The sequence below is a fragment of the Myodes glareolus genome, chromosome 24, assembly GCF_982192425.1.
Source record: "Myodes glareolus chromosome 24, mMyoGla1.1, whole genome shotgun sequence".
Classification (NCBI taxonomy): domain Eukaryota; kingdom Metazoa; phylum Chordata; class Mammalia; order Rodentia; family Cricetidae; genus Myodes; species Myodes glareolus.
Genome location: NC_142049.1, coordinates 31,390,302 through 31,409,882, shown reverse-complemented (window position 1 = coordinate 31,409,882; position 19,581 = coordinate 31,390,302). Strand labels below are relative to the sequence as shown.

Here is a 19,581-nt window from a genome sequence, read left to right as displayed (position 1 = left end):
CTCCACTGCAAACAGTCTCACCACCAACAAAGAGGCCCTTTGATGGTAGCACAGCTTTCTAAACATTTCAGCCACTTCCAGTCAGGTCAAGGAAAGGACTGGGTTGACTGTATTTTTAAGAAGCCACTTTGGGTTTTCAGTAAAATAGCCCTTGAAAGAAGACAGACGGGGGGGGGGGGAGATAACATAGATGGTATTTCCATGTGCCCTCCCCACTTTTTCTTTGAGACAGATCTCACTGGCTGGCCCAGGCTGGCCTGGAACTGACAGAGATCCACCTGCCTCTGAAGTGCTGGGATTAAAGGATCGTCATCGTGCCCGGAAAATATACTCCCTTAAAAAAGGATCAAACGCTTTATGTAAGAACCATGGGCGATTAGAAGATTTCTTCCTTTATCATTTAGTTACCTTTGCTTGTTTGTTTATTTATTTGTCATTTATATATTGGTTGCATGAGCATGCCACTGTGTGTGAGGAGGAAAGAAGACATTGTTCTGGGGTTAGTTCTCTCCTCCTTCCCTGTGGGCTCTGGGGTTCTAACTCAGGTCACTATCTTGATGTCAAGGGTCTGCACTCACCAAGCCATCTCACCAGCTCTACGTATCATTTTAGAAGTCAAACGAATCACCATGTAGACCTTGATGGAGTCACAGCAGAGGTTGTAATCATGGTAAGCTCATCTGTGAAGAGCTCTTCCAGCCATTCTTGCCCTGCTTTGATTTGTCAGAGGCAGAAAAATGACTGGCAAAGATGGAAGCGGGGACCCAGAAATCAGAGCTTCCAAAGGACAATCTACAACGCTTTAAAATACTTTTCCCGGAAGGGTGATGCTCAGCATCCAGCCACCTGGATGAGTCAGGAGCTGAAAGGATTCGCTATGCTAATAAATCTTCCTTCCGGTCTCTCCGGAAGAGCCCTGCAAACAGGCACCGCCCAGCCTCACCTTCAAGGTCAGCCGCACAGCGTTGCAGTTCTCCTGCAGCGGGTTCAGCTTCAGGGTCTCCCCGAGGTTGCTGCATCCGGATGAATGGTGCTGCAGCTCGCAGCAGACGCACACCTCCACGCTGTCGAACTTTATCTAAACAGGAACACAGACAAGTCTCGCATTAGCGCGGCAATGTGGCCTCCGAAGTATGCTCTGAGATAGCATAGCAAGGACACGTGAAATGGCTCCATTGGAAACATATCAGGACAGCTAAAACAATTTTCATTGACCAAGGCCATGAGTGCCACCATGAATCACTTCAACTTCTCTTTTCAAAGCAATCATTAAAAAAGAAAGCGGAACTGAAGAGCTGGCTCAGCGGGTAAGGGGAGCCACATGCACACTGGTATCGGAGTTTGAATCCCTAGAGTCTGGGGGACGCTAGGCAAGGTAGTACATGCCTATAACCCTAGTGTTCCTGTAGCAGAATGGGAGGCAGAGGCAGGAGAGTTCCTGAAGCCCACAGGCAAGCCAGTTTGGTGTGGACAGCAACAAAGAACATAGGTTCTTATAATCTTTCTTGAGAAAATTCTTCTCTCATACAATACATTGCAGCCACAGTTCCCCCTCCCTCCACTAGAGATACAGTCTTAAGAAAGGTGGAAGGGGAGGACAGATTCCCAAAGTTGCCCTCTGGTGGCGCATGTGTATGTCTTCACACACACACACACACACACACACACACACACACACACACACGCAGAAAGAGAGGAACGTTATTTTTCAAGGAGTCTTTAAGTTGCATGAACTGCAGGTGAGCTACAAGAATAACTGCAATCTGAAAGGTACTCAGGCATTTACTGCGCTGTAGAGATGAGCTTTGCCTCGTTCTTCTCTCATGGCCAGAAATTTCTCCATCACTCCACGGTTCCTGGACGTCCTTTCCATCCATCAGTCTGCAGCCCATCTTAATCTTCAAGGCTCGGTGGGGTTCCCCATCCCCACCTCTACCCAACAGTCGTTTTGCTTCCCTGGAGTTACAACTTGTTGTCATACTACATGAACGGTCACTGTCAGGGGATTCTGAATAAATTAAAATAGCTCAGAAAATTAAGGGCCATGGGAGGAAACAAATGCATTCATAGAACTTAAAAAAAAAAAAAAACAGTGGCAAAGCAGGAAATAAGGTATGAGGTTCTCTGCTATAAGAAAAAGAACAGATTTGCCAGTGCCTGAGTAGAAATGGGATTTTAAAAAGAAAAGAAAAGCAAACCCGGATATAAAATGCCTAAACAAAAAACAGTCACTTAAACCTGTGGGATTTTATTCAAAGCTGATGTAACATGAAACAAATTCTTTCCCTCAGACTAGCAGGTGCCCACTTCCAATAAATCCTGACAAATGCTTCACACCGGGTGACTCAAAGTGCCTATGTTATTTTCAGACAAATATTGGCCTGTTGTAACTGTAACAAATGAGTTTTCATCGTATGATGTACTGCGAAGGATGGTGCCATAGGCATCCATGTATCATGCCTGTCATTCCTAATCAGTGGATGTGGGCAGGACGTATCCACCACATCCGCAGAGCTAAGGAATGTGCAGGGATTCATCAGGGGCTGGCTCTTCCTACAAGGCATGCCCCCTGCAGGTATGGAGCTCTGGTCCCCAGATGTCAAGTTGCCTTTCCATTTGGGCTGTGTCCCTGGACAACGCCCACACCAAGCTCCTTCCCTGAGTTCCTGTAACTCTCCTGCCACACTGCTTACCTAGGCTTCCAAGTGTTTATCCATAGAGCGTCTTTCTTTATGCCTTTGCTTTCCTCGTGTGCAAGCTTGTATCCCCAGCATCGCCACATCAATCTACAGGAGAACAGCTTCAGATGCATCCCAGGTCACCCTCAAGACTGGGGACTGGGGATTTTGTGTCTTGCTCTCACCACCCAATGTGAACAAAAGGGATTGGATGGGAGTGCTGAGCCTCAACTTCCCTACCTAGGCTTTGTGCTTCTGCACCCTCCTTCCAGAACTAATTACCTTCCAAAGAGACATGACTAAATTCTAGGGAATTGAAGGGCCCACCCCAGGCCTCAGCAGGAGATTCATAGAGTATAGCTATATATTTGTTTTTCCCATTGGTACAAGCACACATGACGTTATTATGAAAAGGCTAATAGTTTTCAAACTATCCAAATGAAACCTCTACCAACAAAGGGCATAGGCATTCAAGCTCACCTGCATCTTCACCAATTCTCCCTAGGGGATGCTGGACTCAGACACTGCTGTCTGTGGGGTGTGTCATAAGATAGCATCACGTTTTAGGAGATGGAGTCCATCTTCAACCTTGCCCATTGCCTTCACCATTCATTTTGTGAAAGAGAACACACATTTTGTGAAAGAGAAGTGTTCAAGGCAAACCCAGGCAGGCCTCCTCTTCTGGGCCAGGAAGCTTATCACCTCCCTCCTTGTCTTGGGGATCACTTGCATACTTCAGTCTGTATATTTTTACCAAAGACACTTTGATTAATTTCACTAATTTTATGCAATCTGAGAATGTTACTATATTTAGATGAGGAGAGTGATGCTCCTTGTCATCCTATTAAATGGCATGAATACACTTTATTTTTATGCCTAACCTACTGTGGCCTTGTTAGAGGAAGTGTGTCACCGGGGGGGGGGGGGGGGTGACTTTGATGCCTCTGGCTTAAGACTCCCTTAGCATGACAGCCATGCAACTTCCTGTTGCAAGTGAGATGTACAGCTCTCAGCTCTTCCTGCATCACATCTGCCTGTATGCTGTATGCTCCCCATGACAATAATGGACCGAACCTCTGAAACTGTATGCGAGTCATCCCAATTAAATGTTTTCGTAATAAGAGTTGCTGAGGCCGTGGTGTGTTTTGACAGCAACAGACAGTAGTTAAGAGTAAAGCTGCTAGCCATTCTGCATTTCAAGTCACACACACACACAGCATTTCATTTGAGGATAAACAGACCCCTGAATGGAGCTACTGGGCCTCTAGGGGTCTTTGTAATAGATCACGCAGGAAAATTTCCACAGTGTGTGTGTGTGTGTGTGTGTGTGTGTGTGTGTGTTCTAAACAATTTACATGCCACCAGAATAGTGCCAGTGTCCTTAACTTTCATATTCTGGCTTTATAATTTTGGCAAGAAAAGTAATGAAGGGAAAAGTTCACCAAAATGAGAGACTAAGCCAAGAAGAATGCATGCAGGCAAGAGATAGAGGAAATTCTAAAGCAACGAGAAAAGAGCAAACAGACCATCTCTGGAACCAAGCGAGTCACACTGAAGCAGGAGACAGAGGCTCTGGAATCTATTCCAAAAATGGGAAACAAAGCTCGCCAAAGCCACTGGGGCAGGCTCATATTGACAGATCCTCAGTCCTTTTGGAGCGACCAAGGAGAATTAGAAACAGGAATGTAGAACACCAAACACAGCATAATAAAACCATTATAACTCCAGACTCTAAGAGCCAGTACACACATACATGATTCTGTTAAATATGTGGCTTGCAAACCCCACAGTTTCTCATAGTATAAAATTGCCCTTTTCATCCTCCTAAGACAATTACTGTAGGGCAAAAGTTTTCAGCTTTGGTGATGTCCAAACTTTTACTCTTATGTTCCAATCATTAATGTAAGAGCTTTTCCTGAGCCCTAAATGTTAATGATGTTCTACTGATTTTCTCTAATGGCCTTATATTTTTATCACTATTTTTTGATTCACAAGACTTTTATAGTTAATTTTTGTATAAGATGCAAGACTTTGGTTGAGGCTGATGATTTTTGCCTAGAGATGTCTAACTGATCTAATGTCTGTGGCAAGGTCTTTTCTTCTGCATTGCTTCAGATCCATGTGAATCCACTTCTGACTTCACTGGTCTGTCTGTTTGTCTCCACCACACACAGTCTTGATTATTGCAGCTATAATCCAGAAATAGAAAAGAAGTTTCCCCCCATTTTATTCTTTTCTCCCATTTTATTTCCTCCTCTTACTCCCATATATGCTTTAGAATATGACTGTCAGTGTCTATAAAAATTCTTGCTGGGATTTTGATAGGAGTCAAATAACCCTGCGCGTCAATTTAGGAAGAATGGACACTGATTTTTATGTTATGTTTGAATTCAAGAATAGGGCACGTCCCTCCACTTCCCTTGATTTATTTCACTACTGTTACAATGAATGAGCCTGACACACGCTTTGTTAGATTTATAAGTATTTTGAGTGACTAGAAATGATACTTCATTTTACATTTCAGTGTCTTCTTTCTCATTCCCAAAGCAGACCAATACATCGAATTGTGTGTTTCAACATGTCCTGTAACCTTTCCAAACCCATCTGTTAGTTCTTTGTCGGTGTTATCTACTTGCATTGTTTGCTGTCCTTTAAAAACTTTCATTGTGATTTCACACAAAGACATCAATGCCATCTAAATCGAGTTGGTTGTATATTTTCCTTTGCGATCTGTAGCCTGTAATTTTATTTTCTTGTCTGACTACATAGGCTGGAACTTCCATCACTGTGCCCATGCTGAGTAAGACCCGAGAGAATAAGCCAGCTTGCTGTGTTCTGCACTTTAGGGGAAAAGTACTCATTCTTCCAGCACCAACTGTGTTAATTGTAGGATTCTGCAGCCTTGTTTCCAGCTTGAGGGCATCGCCTAGGCCTAAATTTTTCCAAGTCATTTTGTTTGTTTGTTTGCTATGTTTTTCTTAAAAGTATGAGCTCACTTTCTTAAATTCCTTTAGACATTATTCAGTGAGGAGAAGGCTACTACAGTTGGCGTGTGGAACATGAACCTGCAGTCGGGTTAGGCACAGTTGTCAGCTCATAAAAGAAAATTCTTCCGAACAGTCACGACTGCTTTCCAGTTCTACAGGTCAGATCACGGACTTCTGGCACCTTTTTTTAAAAAAATGGAAAATCAATTTTTTTCATACAATATTTTTTAAATCTGATAAGTTACTTTTAAAATCACAAGAGGACGTTCAGTTTTGCCAACTGTCCTTCCTGCATCAGCTAATATAACCATGTGGCTCTGCTTCTTAGTCCTGTTGAAAGAATGGATTAAATTGATTGGCTTTGTAATGATGTGTATAATTTAGAAACATGAATATGTATTTCCTTTTGCTATTTTCAAGGACTTCTGTGCATATATAAATGAGTAATCTCCAGGTCTCTTCTTCTGTATTGTCTGTGTACTTTTGGTTTCATTAAACCAACCAAGAAGTGTAACTTTCTCTTCTATATCCTCAAATAGCATGCAGAAATGATATTAACTTTTAAAATATTTGGTATATTTGTCAGTGAAACCTTCTGGATTTGGCTATCTTGTTCTGGGGAGTCTTGAAATTATGGTGGATTAATTTTGCTATTCCTCAGTGTCTCTATTGTTTTTTGTTAAAATTAATCATATATATTATAAGTCTATGGGGATCTAGTGCAGTGTTGACTTTACATTGTGAATTTCGTTACACCCGTTTACAAATCTGTCATTCCACAAGCCAAGTCTTCTGTGGTAAAACATTTAAAAATCTACCTTTGGTAATTTTTAAATATACACAATACTGTCATTTATTATACATACCACTGTGCAATAGCTCGCTAAGGCTTATTTCTTCTGTCTACCTCAATGGCTCTCAACTTTCCTAATGCTATGACCCTTTAATACAGTTCCTCACATTGTGGTGATCCTCCCAACCATAAAACAATTTTCATTGCTACTTCACAACTGTAATTTTGCTACTTTTATGAATCATAATGTACGCTATCTGATACTTTGATGGTCTTAGGTGACCTCTGTGAAAGAGTAGTTCAACTCCCAAAGGGGTCGTGACCCACAGGTTGAGAACCCCCATCTAATTGAAATTGCGTATCTTCTGACCAGCACATCCCTTTCATGTCTCCTGCTACAAGGATTATTATTCCGTTCCTATGAGGTCATTATTTGGATTCCAATCTAAGTGGCTCGTATGGTGCTTGACTTTCTGGGTCTGACTTGTTTCACTTAGCACAGTACCCATGTATCTTACAAATGATAGAATTTCCATCTTTTAAGGGCTTACAAGTACGGCGGGTGGTAATCATCAATCTAACAAGGGGCTTTCATATTGCTTCCATATTTTCGCTATGAGGAGAAGCAATGAACCCACCTGTGTGTGCCGCCATCCTTCCAGCACACATAGTTCATATCCTTTGGACACAGACCAAGAAGTAGGGTAGCCAGAACACATGGCAGTGCGATTTCATTTCTGTAGAACTCCTACACTGTTTTACAGAGTGGCTGCGCTAATTGTATTCCCACCTGCAGTAAATATATTGGCAAAATGGCGCATGATTTCAATAGACGGAAGAAGCAGGCATCACTTTAAGCCAATTAAGAACAGGAAAAGAGTTATGTTTCTTAAAAGTTCTCACAGATAAACAGCAAGCATTGTCAAATTGGAGAATCAGGGCAGATACACAGCTGGCTCCTGGATGGAGAGATCTGCAAACCCTCCAGATGTGAGCTTTCCCAAGGAAGACATGGCAGTGTGCTGGTGTTCAATCAGAACCCCAATGCTGCAGGCTGATTGGAAGATGGTACTTTCGAGATCTTATAGAAAAATAACATATGCAAGAATTACCCAGAATGTTCTTTACAAAGGATAACCATGGGAGGGGTGGCTATCAGTCTCATGTTCGAGGTGCTGAAATCAAGACACTAATATAATGGTTTTAAAACAGAGACTAGTGAGAGGGTGTCCGGAAGAGGAACAATGACCCAACAGAGTGTGATACAGGGACAATGACATTTCAGTCTGGTGTAGGGAAAACGTAGTCTACTTACAAGGAGCAAGCTTGGTGGTGGTGTGAACTAATGCGGCCACTATGAAAGTCACCATGGGAAGACTCAAAAACACTAAAAAATGGACCCAGTCCATGATCCAGCTATTCCACCCCCGTCTGTCTACCTGAAAGACTCGGAGTCAACCAATCACACACATGCTTGAGGGTCAGTGGGTAGAGGTGCACTGCTCTTGGTAGCTGTGTTAAGGAACCAACCTAGATGCCAACAACAGAGGAGTGGATAAAGATAAGGCAATGTGCAAATTCAGTAGAATTTCATTCACAGGTAAGGGAGAATGGAATTAGGCAACTTTTCAGGAAATTCGAGGCAACTGGAAAATATCGTCACCTTAAACGAAGGTAGTCAGTCACACAATACCACGTTTCCTTTTATTTGTGGTCCCTAGATCTCACATAGATGCATACAGATGAATTAAAGTAGAAACGAAACTGTATGGAACAAAGGAAACTAATGGGAAGGGGAAGAGTTGGTCGGGGAATACAGGGCATTGCTCAATGTTTAATGTACAGTTAGATGTAAATATGCTATATATATATGTATATATAAAGATGCTTAAAGTTTTGGCAAGAATGTATAGAAATTAGAATTCTCTTGTACATTCCCTTGTATATCACTGGCAAGAAGGCACAATGGTGTGGCCTCTGTGGGAAACAATGCAGCATTCCTTCTTAAATTGGAATTACTGTGAATTCAGCAAGTCCACTTGGTGCATACACTGGGTGAAAGGAGCCACAGTTGCAGAAGGGCAGCCACTGTGGGATCCTGCTAGGTGGGGCGGGAAAGAGGAGAGAGAGTTCTAGTTTCTCAAGACGGGAAATGTGTAAAGACGAAGAAAATGGGCTTCATGCTATTGTACACATGGTTAAGGTAGGAAATTTGAAGATGTGCTCTAGTGATATTTAATTTGTATTTAATAATTAAGCTGCCTGAAGTTCAGAGTGCAAAGCTAAACCACTAGAAGCCATGGAGTGGGGGCACACACCTTTAATCCTGGTACAAGGGAGACAGAGGCAGACGGATCTCTGTGAGTTCAAGGGTTACCCTGGGCTACACAAGACTGATCCAGAAACAGATCCAGGTGGGTGGTGGCTCACACCTTTAATCCCAGCACTAGGGGGGCAGAGAGAGGAACATAAGAGGGAAAAGACAGGAACTCACTGGAGTGTGGAGTCTGAGGTTTGGTAGAGACCCAGTGCAATCAGTTTAGGCAGACTGAGGATCACCCCTTTGGTCTGAGCATTGGTAGAGGTAAAAAGTCTCTCTAGTGGCTTACTGCCTCTATAGCTATCTCTGGGTTTTTATTATCCATGCTACAAAGTGTGTTTTCTGCCACAACTGAGAATTAATATCTGGTTTTCACAGACTTACTCATTAATTAAAATAATGGCGACAATAGCACTAGCACATGACATTGGCTCTGTCTGATCTTTAGCAGGGTCCCAGAGTGGTGCGGGAGAATTGTCTGTATTCTGTCAATCGTGTTCTAAATAAATGCTGATTGGCCAGGCAGGATGTGTAGGTGGGAAACCCAGACAGGAAGCGGAAATGATGCAAGGAGAGCAGGAGGAATTCTAGGGAGGAGGAAGCTGATTCCCCCACTCCTGCCCAGACCACCGAAGCAGCAGGATGTGAGCTGCCCCACTGAAAAAGGTACTGAGCCACATGGCTAAAATAGATCAGAACAATGGGTTAATCAAGATATGAGAGTTAGCTAATAAGAGGCTAGACCTAATGGGCCAATCAGCTTTATAACTTACGGAATCCTTTCTGTGATTTTTCTCTGGGACTAAACAGCTAGGGGGCCAGGCAGGACAGAAAAACCCCCAACAAACAGGCCCCCTCATGTTACACCAGAGAGTTATGTGGTTCAGTGATACTCTGAGCACTCTGTGACCTCCAACAGGTGACAGCTATATCCCAGCAAACCACTGTAGTTAGGAACACAGACAAGCCACAGACGGATTCCTGTACTCAGCCTCACTGCCTCGAGCATGCTCTGAATGCTCACATTAGCTCCAGCTGGGCATAGCTGAGCACAAAGTTGCCGCTTTGCTGCCCCACCCAATCTACTGAATATTGAATGGAAAACACAAGTGTAGGTTGGCTTTCAACAGACATAAAGTAAGAATCCTTGAAGTTGTGACTTGGGCATGCCCTCTGTGAGCCAACAGTTCGCTCTCACTGGTCTCTGTCCCTCCTCTCCTGTCTTGGCTCCCCTGGGCTAATAACTCAGCTCCCAGGTTCAGTCTTCCCCCGGCCTGTCCTTTGGCAGCACCCGAAGGTCACATATCTAGTTCATTTGTGCTTCTATCAGAGGACGGCAGGGGTGGAGCATCCCTCTTTTTTGTTGTGTAAGCCCTTTCTACTCCCAGACAGGCTGATGGACCATAAATAAGGGGGGCAGGTTAGCTTTTAAATGCTCCAAAGAGATTCACAAAGAATTACTGTGGTTTCATTTGCAAAGCCCTGCTGTGTCTTTCCCAGTGACCCCAACGCCAAGGGGGCACTCCTGAAATAAATCTGTCAGCTGCTTGTACACCCAGATGTCAGGGTCAGGGAACTAATCATGAGCTTTCCCGAATTCTTCTTGGAATTAATCACAAACTCCGTGAAATAACTGATGGAAAGGATTTATTTGGATGTCCCTTTCCTGGGGCCACTAGAGGGTACTTTGGAGTGGAAAAAAAAATATGCTTTTCAGCTAAACCAACCTGCCTTCCTTTCCCCGGGATTACCCTGCAGTACAGAAACAGTTTTGGCTTTGGCATGAGCTGTTTCAGTGTCAATGACAAGCACAGAGGTGGAGCTAAGATTATGTAATGCTTTGATCCACGTTCATGAGATGGTTGAGAATAAACCACACTCATCTCTCACTTCACTACCCGCTGAACATCAGATACCCCACCCCACTGCAATGGAAAAGCAGAGCTGATGGAGTCAGCATAGTAGAGCCCATAGATAAGAGGGACTTTTTTTTTTTTCAAATGGACTTTGGGAGCTGAAGAGACGGCTCAGAGGTTCCAAGTACTGGCTCCTTTTTGAGTACTTGGGGTTTGATTTCCAACACCCATACTGCAGCTCGTAACGGCCTGTAACTTCAGTTCCATGGGATTTGACATCTTCGTCTGGCCTCTATGGGTACCGGGCATGCACATGGTATACGCATGCAGGCAAAACACCTATGCACATAAAATAATAATTAAAAAAATAAAAGGTGAACTTCTGAGCCAGGTCGGTGGTCTGCACTTGCGATTCCTGAACTGGGCAGGCAGAGCTAGAAGAGCGACGAGTTCAAAGAAAGCCCGACCTATGGAGTAGAACTCATTCTACAAACTAAATCAAAGGAAAGCACAGTAAAGGAGTGGTGCGGGAGAATTATCTGTATTCTGTCAATTGTGTATTTTAATAAAACGCTGATTGGCCAGGCAGGAAGTATAGGCGGGAAAGCCAGACAGGAAGTAGGGGTGGAGCAAAGAGACTGGGAGTATTCTGGGAAAACAGGAAACTCCCTCCAGTTCTGCCCAGACCGCCAGAGAGGAAAGATGTAAGCTGCCCCGCTGGAAAAGGTGAGCCATGTGGCTAACATAGATCAGAATTATGGGTTAAGATAAGTCATAAGAGCTAATAAGTAGCCTGACCTAATGGGCCAATCAGTTTATAACCTTATGGAGTCTTGTGTGTGATTTTCTTTGGGCTTGCCGGCTGTGGGGTACTGGGCGGGACAGATACCCCAACAAGCCGGCCCCTCCATGTTACAGATGGCACCCACGTGGATATCTGAATCCACAGAAAGCCTGAGAAAGTTTGGGAAAGAATAGAGTAAAGCATGTTTTGTTGGTAGCAGCAATTTCTTGGATCTGCTCTGCTTGCTAGAGCAAGCAAACACTCTCATCTAAGAGAGGCTTCCTGACTCAGCTTTAGCTGCAAAACCTTGCAGCTCTTTTAAAAGGTCCTGCCATGAAACACTTAAACGGTGTTGATGAAAAGCTGAATGCATGCTTTTCGGTTTTCAGCCATAGCAGGAAAAAAGCTACACCGCTTTAAAATGCCGGCTTTCTGGGCCATCCTGCCATGTTACAAAGGAGCTGAAGTCCAATACAGCCAGGCTCACAAGTCCTGCTGGCGTGGTTCTGACCCAACCACACCCACCTCCTTGCCCAAGGTTATAGTGTAACACAGACTTGACAGTGGTACTTGACTGGTACACAGTGGAGTCACAAGGAAAGAGGGAAAAGCAACCATGTGGCATATTCCCTGTAGTTTCCTACTGTAGGTTGATTAGTGCTAAATCAGAGGAGCCTTTTTAGAGACATGTGACCACCCATGGCATGCATGCCAGGCACAGGGTGCTTACTCAGTCACTAGGGATCCTATGAGCCACTCTGTGCCGTCTAGACTTTTCTAGAACTTGGAAGCTTTACTAAATTAGAGGGGAGCTGAGGGTGTGCACCACATGGATTACGGGGTGCATCACAGCTATGCAGCTAAAGGAAAGGACAAACTTGTCGGGCACCCACGTGTCTTCAGCTCATCTTCCAAGACCCACGGTTACTGTGTTAATAATGTGCTTTTACCACTAGTACCATTTCCTCTGTGAAACTGGGTGTGTCTGTGTCTGTTGTATACATGTTTGAAGCTGTGATGTCTTCTTGATGGATTGTTGTTCTCCTCCATGTGAAATGATTTTCCTCTCTTCTGACTAGTTTGGGTCTGAAGTCCATTTTGTCAGATACTGGCACAGTGCCACACTTGCTGTTTCCTATGAACGTCTGTTTAGAATACCTTTTCCCACCCCTTCAACCTGAGGCTGCATCCATCTGTGATGCTGATATATGTCTCATATATGTACCAATAAATGGATTCCATTGTATAACTGAATCTGATAGCTTTTGTCTTCTGGGCGGGAAATTGTAACCATTAATAATCAGAGTTAATAGTGAATGATATGTATTTGCTCTGGTCATTTTGTTGATTTTGTAGTGTTTGGTGTTTTCTATTTCTCATTGGCTTAACCGCTCTACTAGATGTAACTCATGTTCACCCCACTATCTTCGATAATCTAAAAGAAATGAAGGAACGTTTAAATGCATATGACCTACCAAAATTAAACTTAAGATGAAATAAATTATTCAAAGAGACCTAGAGCAAATATTCACACTGAAGCAGCAATTAAAACAACCTCCCAACTGAAAACAAAATGTAGGCCCAGATGGAGCCACTGCTGAATTCTATCAGACTTTTGAAGCAAAACTAATACCAATAATTCTCAAACTAGTCCACAAAATAGACAGCTAGAATTAGCCAGATACCAAATCAAAGAAAAAACATTTTAAAAGGGATAAGAAAATTACAGGTCAATCTCTGTACTGAACATAGATGCAGAAATCCTCAATAAAGTACCTGTAAACCAAATGCAAGAGCATAACAAAAAGATCATTTACCATGATCAAATTGGCCTTATCCCAGAGGTTCAGGAATATACACAGATCAATACATGTAATAGATCACACAAACAGACCCAAGCATAGAAATCATATTAGAATCTCAATAGACACAGAAAAGGCTCTTGATGAAACCTGGAATAAGTTCATGAAGAGACTTCTGAAGTGACGGAGAGAAATGAAACACACCTCAATACAGCAAGGGCTATGTATGACCCACAGACACGCTGTGCCATGTGGGAAAATGTGAGGCTTTCCCACTCAAATCAAGACATGAGCTCTTCTGTCTCCACACTTAATACAGTACTTCAAATGCTACCAAGGTCACCAAGACAAAGAAAGAAAATGAAGGAATACAAATAGAAGGGAATAAAGCCAAAGGATCTTTATTTTCAGATGCAATGATTCCCTGTATATAAACCCTGAAAACAATTTTCCCCTTTTCTGTAGGATGCCTGCCTCCCTACCCTGCTGACTGAACCCAATTCATTTTGGATTTTAATTTTTAATATTGCTGCCTCTTTACAGTACCAAAGGGCTAAGCAATCATGAACAAAGGCATCTCTAAAACTGGGAGTCCAAATAAGCCTTCTCTCTTTATAAGTTGATCTTCACAGATATTTTGTTCAGCAGTAGAGAACTGGCTGATACACTTGTGTTCGAGTGTGTCGGTGTATGTACTAGAGTTCATGAATGGAGTGTGGATTGTGTAAATATTGCAGAGTTCTTGAACACTCAAGGTCAGAGGACGTGACCGAGGAGGCTCTTCTGTTAAACCTGCAGTTACTCAGGTCGCAGAGATGGGTTGTGCACACAAACAAGACGACCTGAGCTTGGACTCACAGTGCTTGTGTAAAAAGGTGGGCATAGCAGCACACACCTAGAACTCCAGTGCTGGGGACGGAGACAGGAAGATCCCTAGATCCTCTTAGCTAGTTCATCTATTCAATTGGTGATGGTTGTGTGCTGTGAGAGACCCTATCTTAACAAAAATAAGGTGAAGGGCAATAGAGGAAGATAGCCCAATGTCAACTTCTGGCCTCCACATTTGAACCCACATATACGGGACAGACTGTACACATATACACACATACTATATTTTGAGAAAACGGGAAAATAAAGCTTTAGTTAAGCAAGCAGTATGAGAAAGGCATCAGGGGAACAGGAGAGTGGGGCTCTTATACTTGATATCAGTGGCATGCCAGTCAGCCCTTAACACACACACACACACACACACACACACACACACACACACACACAGGCTATTTGAAGAGACAGGGTCTCACTACATAGCCTTGGCTAGCCCTGAACTTACTATTTAGACCAAGCTGGCCTCTGCCTCCCGAGTGCTGAGATGAAGCGCATGTGTCATTGTGCCTGGTGCTTATATATTTTAAATTGACAACTAATACTATGTGTCTTTATCCTATACAATAACATGTTTTGAAACACACACACGCACATATACACAAAAGCTTAAGTGCAGCTCATTAATAACACAGGACTTCATATACAGTATTTGTAGGACAGTCCTTAGTAGCCATTTTTCTACTTTCTTCAGAACGCATTTTACCCTACTGCATGATCTCACCCGTGTGTGGACTCTAAAAGCGCGGACCTCATAGTCACTGGGGGTAGACTGAGGATCGCCAGAGGTAGTGGTTGGGTAGGGCCTGGGGAGGTGCTGGTTAAAGGCTCAGTCACTGCAGCTACACAGGAAGATGATGATAGTTTCCCACTGTACTCTCTAGGAGCCAGAGCAGGGCCACCCCATCAGCCCTGACCAGGGTCTGTGTGTGCTTGGCTCAGCATCACTCTCCGCTCCGCTCTAGGGGCAGGATTACCTCAGCGTTGGGGTTTGAGTTCTTATCCAGCTCACGTGATTGCAGAGCAGCGGGGGATAGTAAAGGGCACGGCTAGCCTCAGCCTGGCTCCCCCGAAGACGACTCGTCAAAATTCACCCCTTAATTTACCCTTGAAAATCGAGTGGGAGTTTGTCAGTGTGTTACCTTCATTACGGCGATTCAGGCCATGAAGGGAGTCTGCTAATAAGAACCAATTACTACTTCTGACTTCTGATGTTCACACCCCAGAACGCAGGAGGACAAGTCTAGGAAAAGCATTCATTCGCTGTCAAAGACTGGAAGCTGCTACATTCTTTTCTTTCTTTTTTCTTCTTCTTTTTGGTTTTTCGAGACAGGGTTTCTCTGTAGCTTTGGAGCCTGTCCTGGAACTCACTCTGTAGATCAGGCTGGCCTCGAACTCACAGAGATCCTCCTCTCTCTGCTTCCCAAGTACTGGGAGTAAAGAAAGGCGTGTGCCACCACTGCCTGGTGTGTCGGAGCATACACAAGTGAGGATGGTGGGATATGCATTACAAACATCCATTCCTTTAAGACGGACAGTCTGAAGGGAATTTGGGCTTGTTAGTTTCCCATTGCTGGGTTAGAGCACCATAGGCAATGATTTCAGAAGGGGGGAGAAATACGTTCTGACTCCTGGTTGATTGATCATGTGGTTTTGAACTGTGATGAATCAATATTTCATGAAGAGCAAAGGGGGCTGCACTCATCACAGCCAGGAAGCAAAAATGAAGAAAGAAGGGGATGTGGTCGGGGTTCCAATATTCCTTTCAGACATGCTCCCAAGGCAAGTAGAAAAGCCAGGCTGTCTTGGTATCACCAGAGAGGAACTGAAGAGCTCCACATGGAGACTCTGTCTGTAGAGCTGTGGTGGAGGCTGCAACCTCCACCTCCTCCTGGGATTGCTTTCCTTAATTACGTGGCCTGAGCTGCACTTTCTCCCAAAATCTTATCAATTAGCACTGCCATCAGAATGGTTGCATTCGGTTGGAAGAAATAAAGGTCTGAAGAGAATCGTGCTAGCTAACAGGAAAATAAGAATCACTGAATAGCTTTCTTGATGGAGACTCAAACAAGAAGAGGAAGAAGAAGAAGGAGAAGGAAGAGGAGGAGGAGAAGGAGGAGGAGGAGGAGGAGGAGGAGGAGGAGGAGGAGGAGGAGGAGGAGGAGAAGGAAGGAAGGAGTAACGATTGGGGAGGTGGAGGCAGGAGGACCAGAAGTTCAATGTCTTCCTGAACTATAGCCCACACAGGAGTCCTCGCCTCAACAAACAAACGCTAAAGTTTCAAAATGACTGTCCAGCTCAAATTTTTCTGACTGAACACATTCTAGGTTTAAAAAAAAATCAAGCTTAGCCCACCCTCCCTCATCTTTTCCTTTTCTGTGCCTTCATTGTAAAAGCCCACACAAGAATTGCAATGTGAGGAGCCAGGGGAAATCTGATGGGGGGGCACCTGCCCTCCTGGTGAAGACTTCATTGGCAAGGGGCACAGCAGGACCCAGGTTCCCTAGTGCTCAGACCCCTCTTGGTCCTCTAGTCACAGATACAAATGCCTGCCTGCCAAGTGGCATCCTTTCCTTCCTAGACTGTAAATATAACACAATAAAATGCGTTTTTATGGTTCTTTCCTAGTCTTAAACTTAATAATGTAGTACAGTTTCATGCCCTTCAGAGTTCTCCATGGGAAAGCACGGCTCACAGAAGTGAATGTATTTCTGGGGAAACTGGAAACACTCACACAGTACCTACAAATGACAGCTGTTCCTCCATGCCCATGGAATTCTGGGACTCCAGGACATGCCCAGCTCCAATCCCAGAATGCTCGAGTCCTTCCCCAAAAAATGGTATAGTATTTGCCTAAGAACTGTCCTGTCTACTTTAAATAACCTCCAGGTTACTTACGATATGGAATGAACACACTGCCTACATACTTCAGGTACATGGACTCTGCAAAGTACTTGGTCTAAAGCAGATTCAAGTTTAATCTTCTGGAATTTTCTGGAACTTGTTTTTGCCTTTTGGGCCAGGAGTTCAGGTAGCTCATGTTGGTCTTGACTTAGTCCTCCTGTCTTAGGCTCCTAAGTGCTGGGTATTGTTGGAGTGTTCATGAACTTAGGGTGCTTGGATCTGAAGCTGCAGAGCCAGCGATAGTTGGAATCTGGGTCACTGATGGAGCTAAGTGGCACAAACATGCTAAATAAAGAAGTTGGGCAGAGTGACCGACTGGTTGACCTTGGGCCAGGGGGACAGTTACTTAAACCTAAGGTTTCTTTTACTCCTCAGCACTGGAAAGGCCACATTGTGTTTGAGGGTGAAATTTGAGAACTCAACATCATTTTCTATTTCTAGCTTCTTTTAAGAAATGCCATGTTCCAGGCCTTATAGGCCTCTGGGTCTATAAGCTAGTCCCTCAAGATGAGGCTTCCTGGCTCCAGCTGCCCTGAGTCTGTGGCCCTCACAGATATCTCTACTTCAAGAGGTGAGATACCCTCTCCCATCTCTCTGCCGTGTCCCCACAGTAGACTCCTGTCCCTTAAGGACAGATTAAGGGATCCAGGGAGACAGACACAATATGGGGGTTGTATCAGTTATAGGGCCTGGCTGTCAGTTTCATGCCATCTAAAAGTCAGCCAAGAATCCACACAAGGAGGATCTCTCTCTCCCCGCTCTCTCTTACAGACACACTTTAGCAAACATTAAATCCCTGTTAAAGGGGACAGAGAGATGGCTCAGTGGTTAAAAGCACTTGATTTTCTCTCTCTCTCTCTCTCTCTCTCTCTCTCTCTCTCACACACACACACACACACACACACACACACACGCACACACACAATAACAAATAATAAAGTCCCATTAAAGGTGATAGAGAGATGACTCTGTGGTTAAAAGCACTTGGCACTCTTCCAGAAGGCCCTGGTTCAATTCTTAGCACCCACATAGTAACTGACAACCATCTGTAACTCCAGATTCTGGGCAATCTGACACCCTCTTCTGTCCTCCTCTGGCACCAGGCAGGCATGTGTTGCATAAGCATACACACAGACAAGACACCCAAACATAAAATAAATAAATTAAAAATAAAATAGTAGAATTTAAAAGCCCTGCTAGCTAGACACAACACCCACCCAGGACACCTGGCTACAGCAGTGTCCTTGCTTCAGGTGAGAGGCAGAGAGAACAGGGACATCACCTGGTACCTACAGCCCTCTCCCAATTCCCGGAATGGGGGACTTCTCAACCCAAGACATTCCACAGACCCTGACAAAATAAAGGCAGTTCTCTGGAGAGCTCTCAGTTGACAGAGGACTGACCAGGGTGAAGTCCCAACTGGGACTCAGCTAAGTCCAAGGCTTGCCCACGCAGGCAGCAAACCACTAACTTGAAACACTGGTGTGATCCAGCCCAACGGGTGTGAACTGGACCACACACAGTGGTGTGGGGGCTCCCTGGAATGCTAAGAGGTTTATTCTTGTTCCTGTCGCTGAGGTAGACGGTAGTCACCCTTCTAGTTCCTTCTATGCCCCAGTGAGCAGTTGTGAGAGAGAGGCTGACAGTTGTCCTCCTAAGAGTGCCTTTGGTTCTCTAGTGGCTGGAGAGACACTGGAAAGATCTAAGGGCCCCAGCCCTGGGATCACAGAGAAGTCCCACCAGAGGGCAGCATACCATGTGTGCTGCCAGGTAGATGCAGCAAAAGCACTCAGGACCTTGGACCTAGTGAGGAAGCCTCGCCTAGACTCAGGGAGGTCAGAGCGGCACACTCGCAGCCCCTCACTCTGTGCTTCCTTCTCTGTGACCACAGGGCCTTCCCTTCAGTTCCCAGACCACACAAGGTAGCCCTGGGCACCTGCAGAGCCCTAGTTCACAGGCCACCTGCTCAGAAGCCCCTGGCCTGCAGACATTCCACGGCCTCTCTCCTGCACGCAGTTTACATAACACTGCCCTATTGCAACATGAGCTCTCTCTGAGGTAGGTGAGTCATAACATTCTACCTTGTTACCCAGCACCAGGAATGTGCCAGATATGGGGTCTTCCTTGGGTCAGAATGCGCCATCCAATGAGCAAAGGGACAGCATAGATACAGGTCCAGCACACCGAGAAACATTTACCTCAATGGTTGCTATGTTACTTTATTGACTTTTATTCTGTTAGGAGTATTTTCTCTGCAAGGACACTTTTGAGTTTGGAATCAACTTTCAAATCTTCATTTTTGCCATGATATCTATTTGTTCATAGCAAGGCAAATTCACTCAATGATAAAGTATAACTTCTGTGTATAATGATATGCCCAAAAGAAAAAAAAATTATGTGTCCCTAGAACAGAGCACCAGTTGAAGTAAAATACTAAATTAATACTAAATTTCTCATGAGGCCAAGAAAATCCAAGACCATTCCTGAACCATATTTAGTATACATTAACAAACAAACAAACAAACAAACAAGCAAACAACCTTTAGCAGTTCCAAAGCCCGTGATGAAAGCAATG

The 19,581-nt window shown here is 44.3% G+C and overlaps 1 protein-coding gene across 1 annotated transcript in view; it reads right to left on the bottom strand.

Moving 5' to 3' along the window:
- Nucleotides 1–19,581, bottom strand: part of Entrep2 (endosomal transmembrane epsin interactor 2) — a 409,195-nt gene that overhangs the window by 66,494 nt on the left and 323,120 nt on the right. Inside the window, exon 4 of the mRNA XM_085682675.2 lies at nucleotides 944–1,078. Within this exon, the coding sequence (XP_085538801.2) occupies nucleotides 944–1,078 (135 nt within the window). The remainder of the gene's footprint in view (nucleotides 1–943; nucleotides 1,079–19,581) is intronic.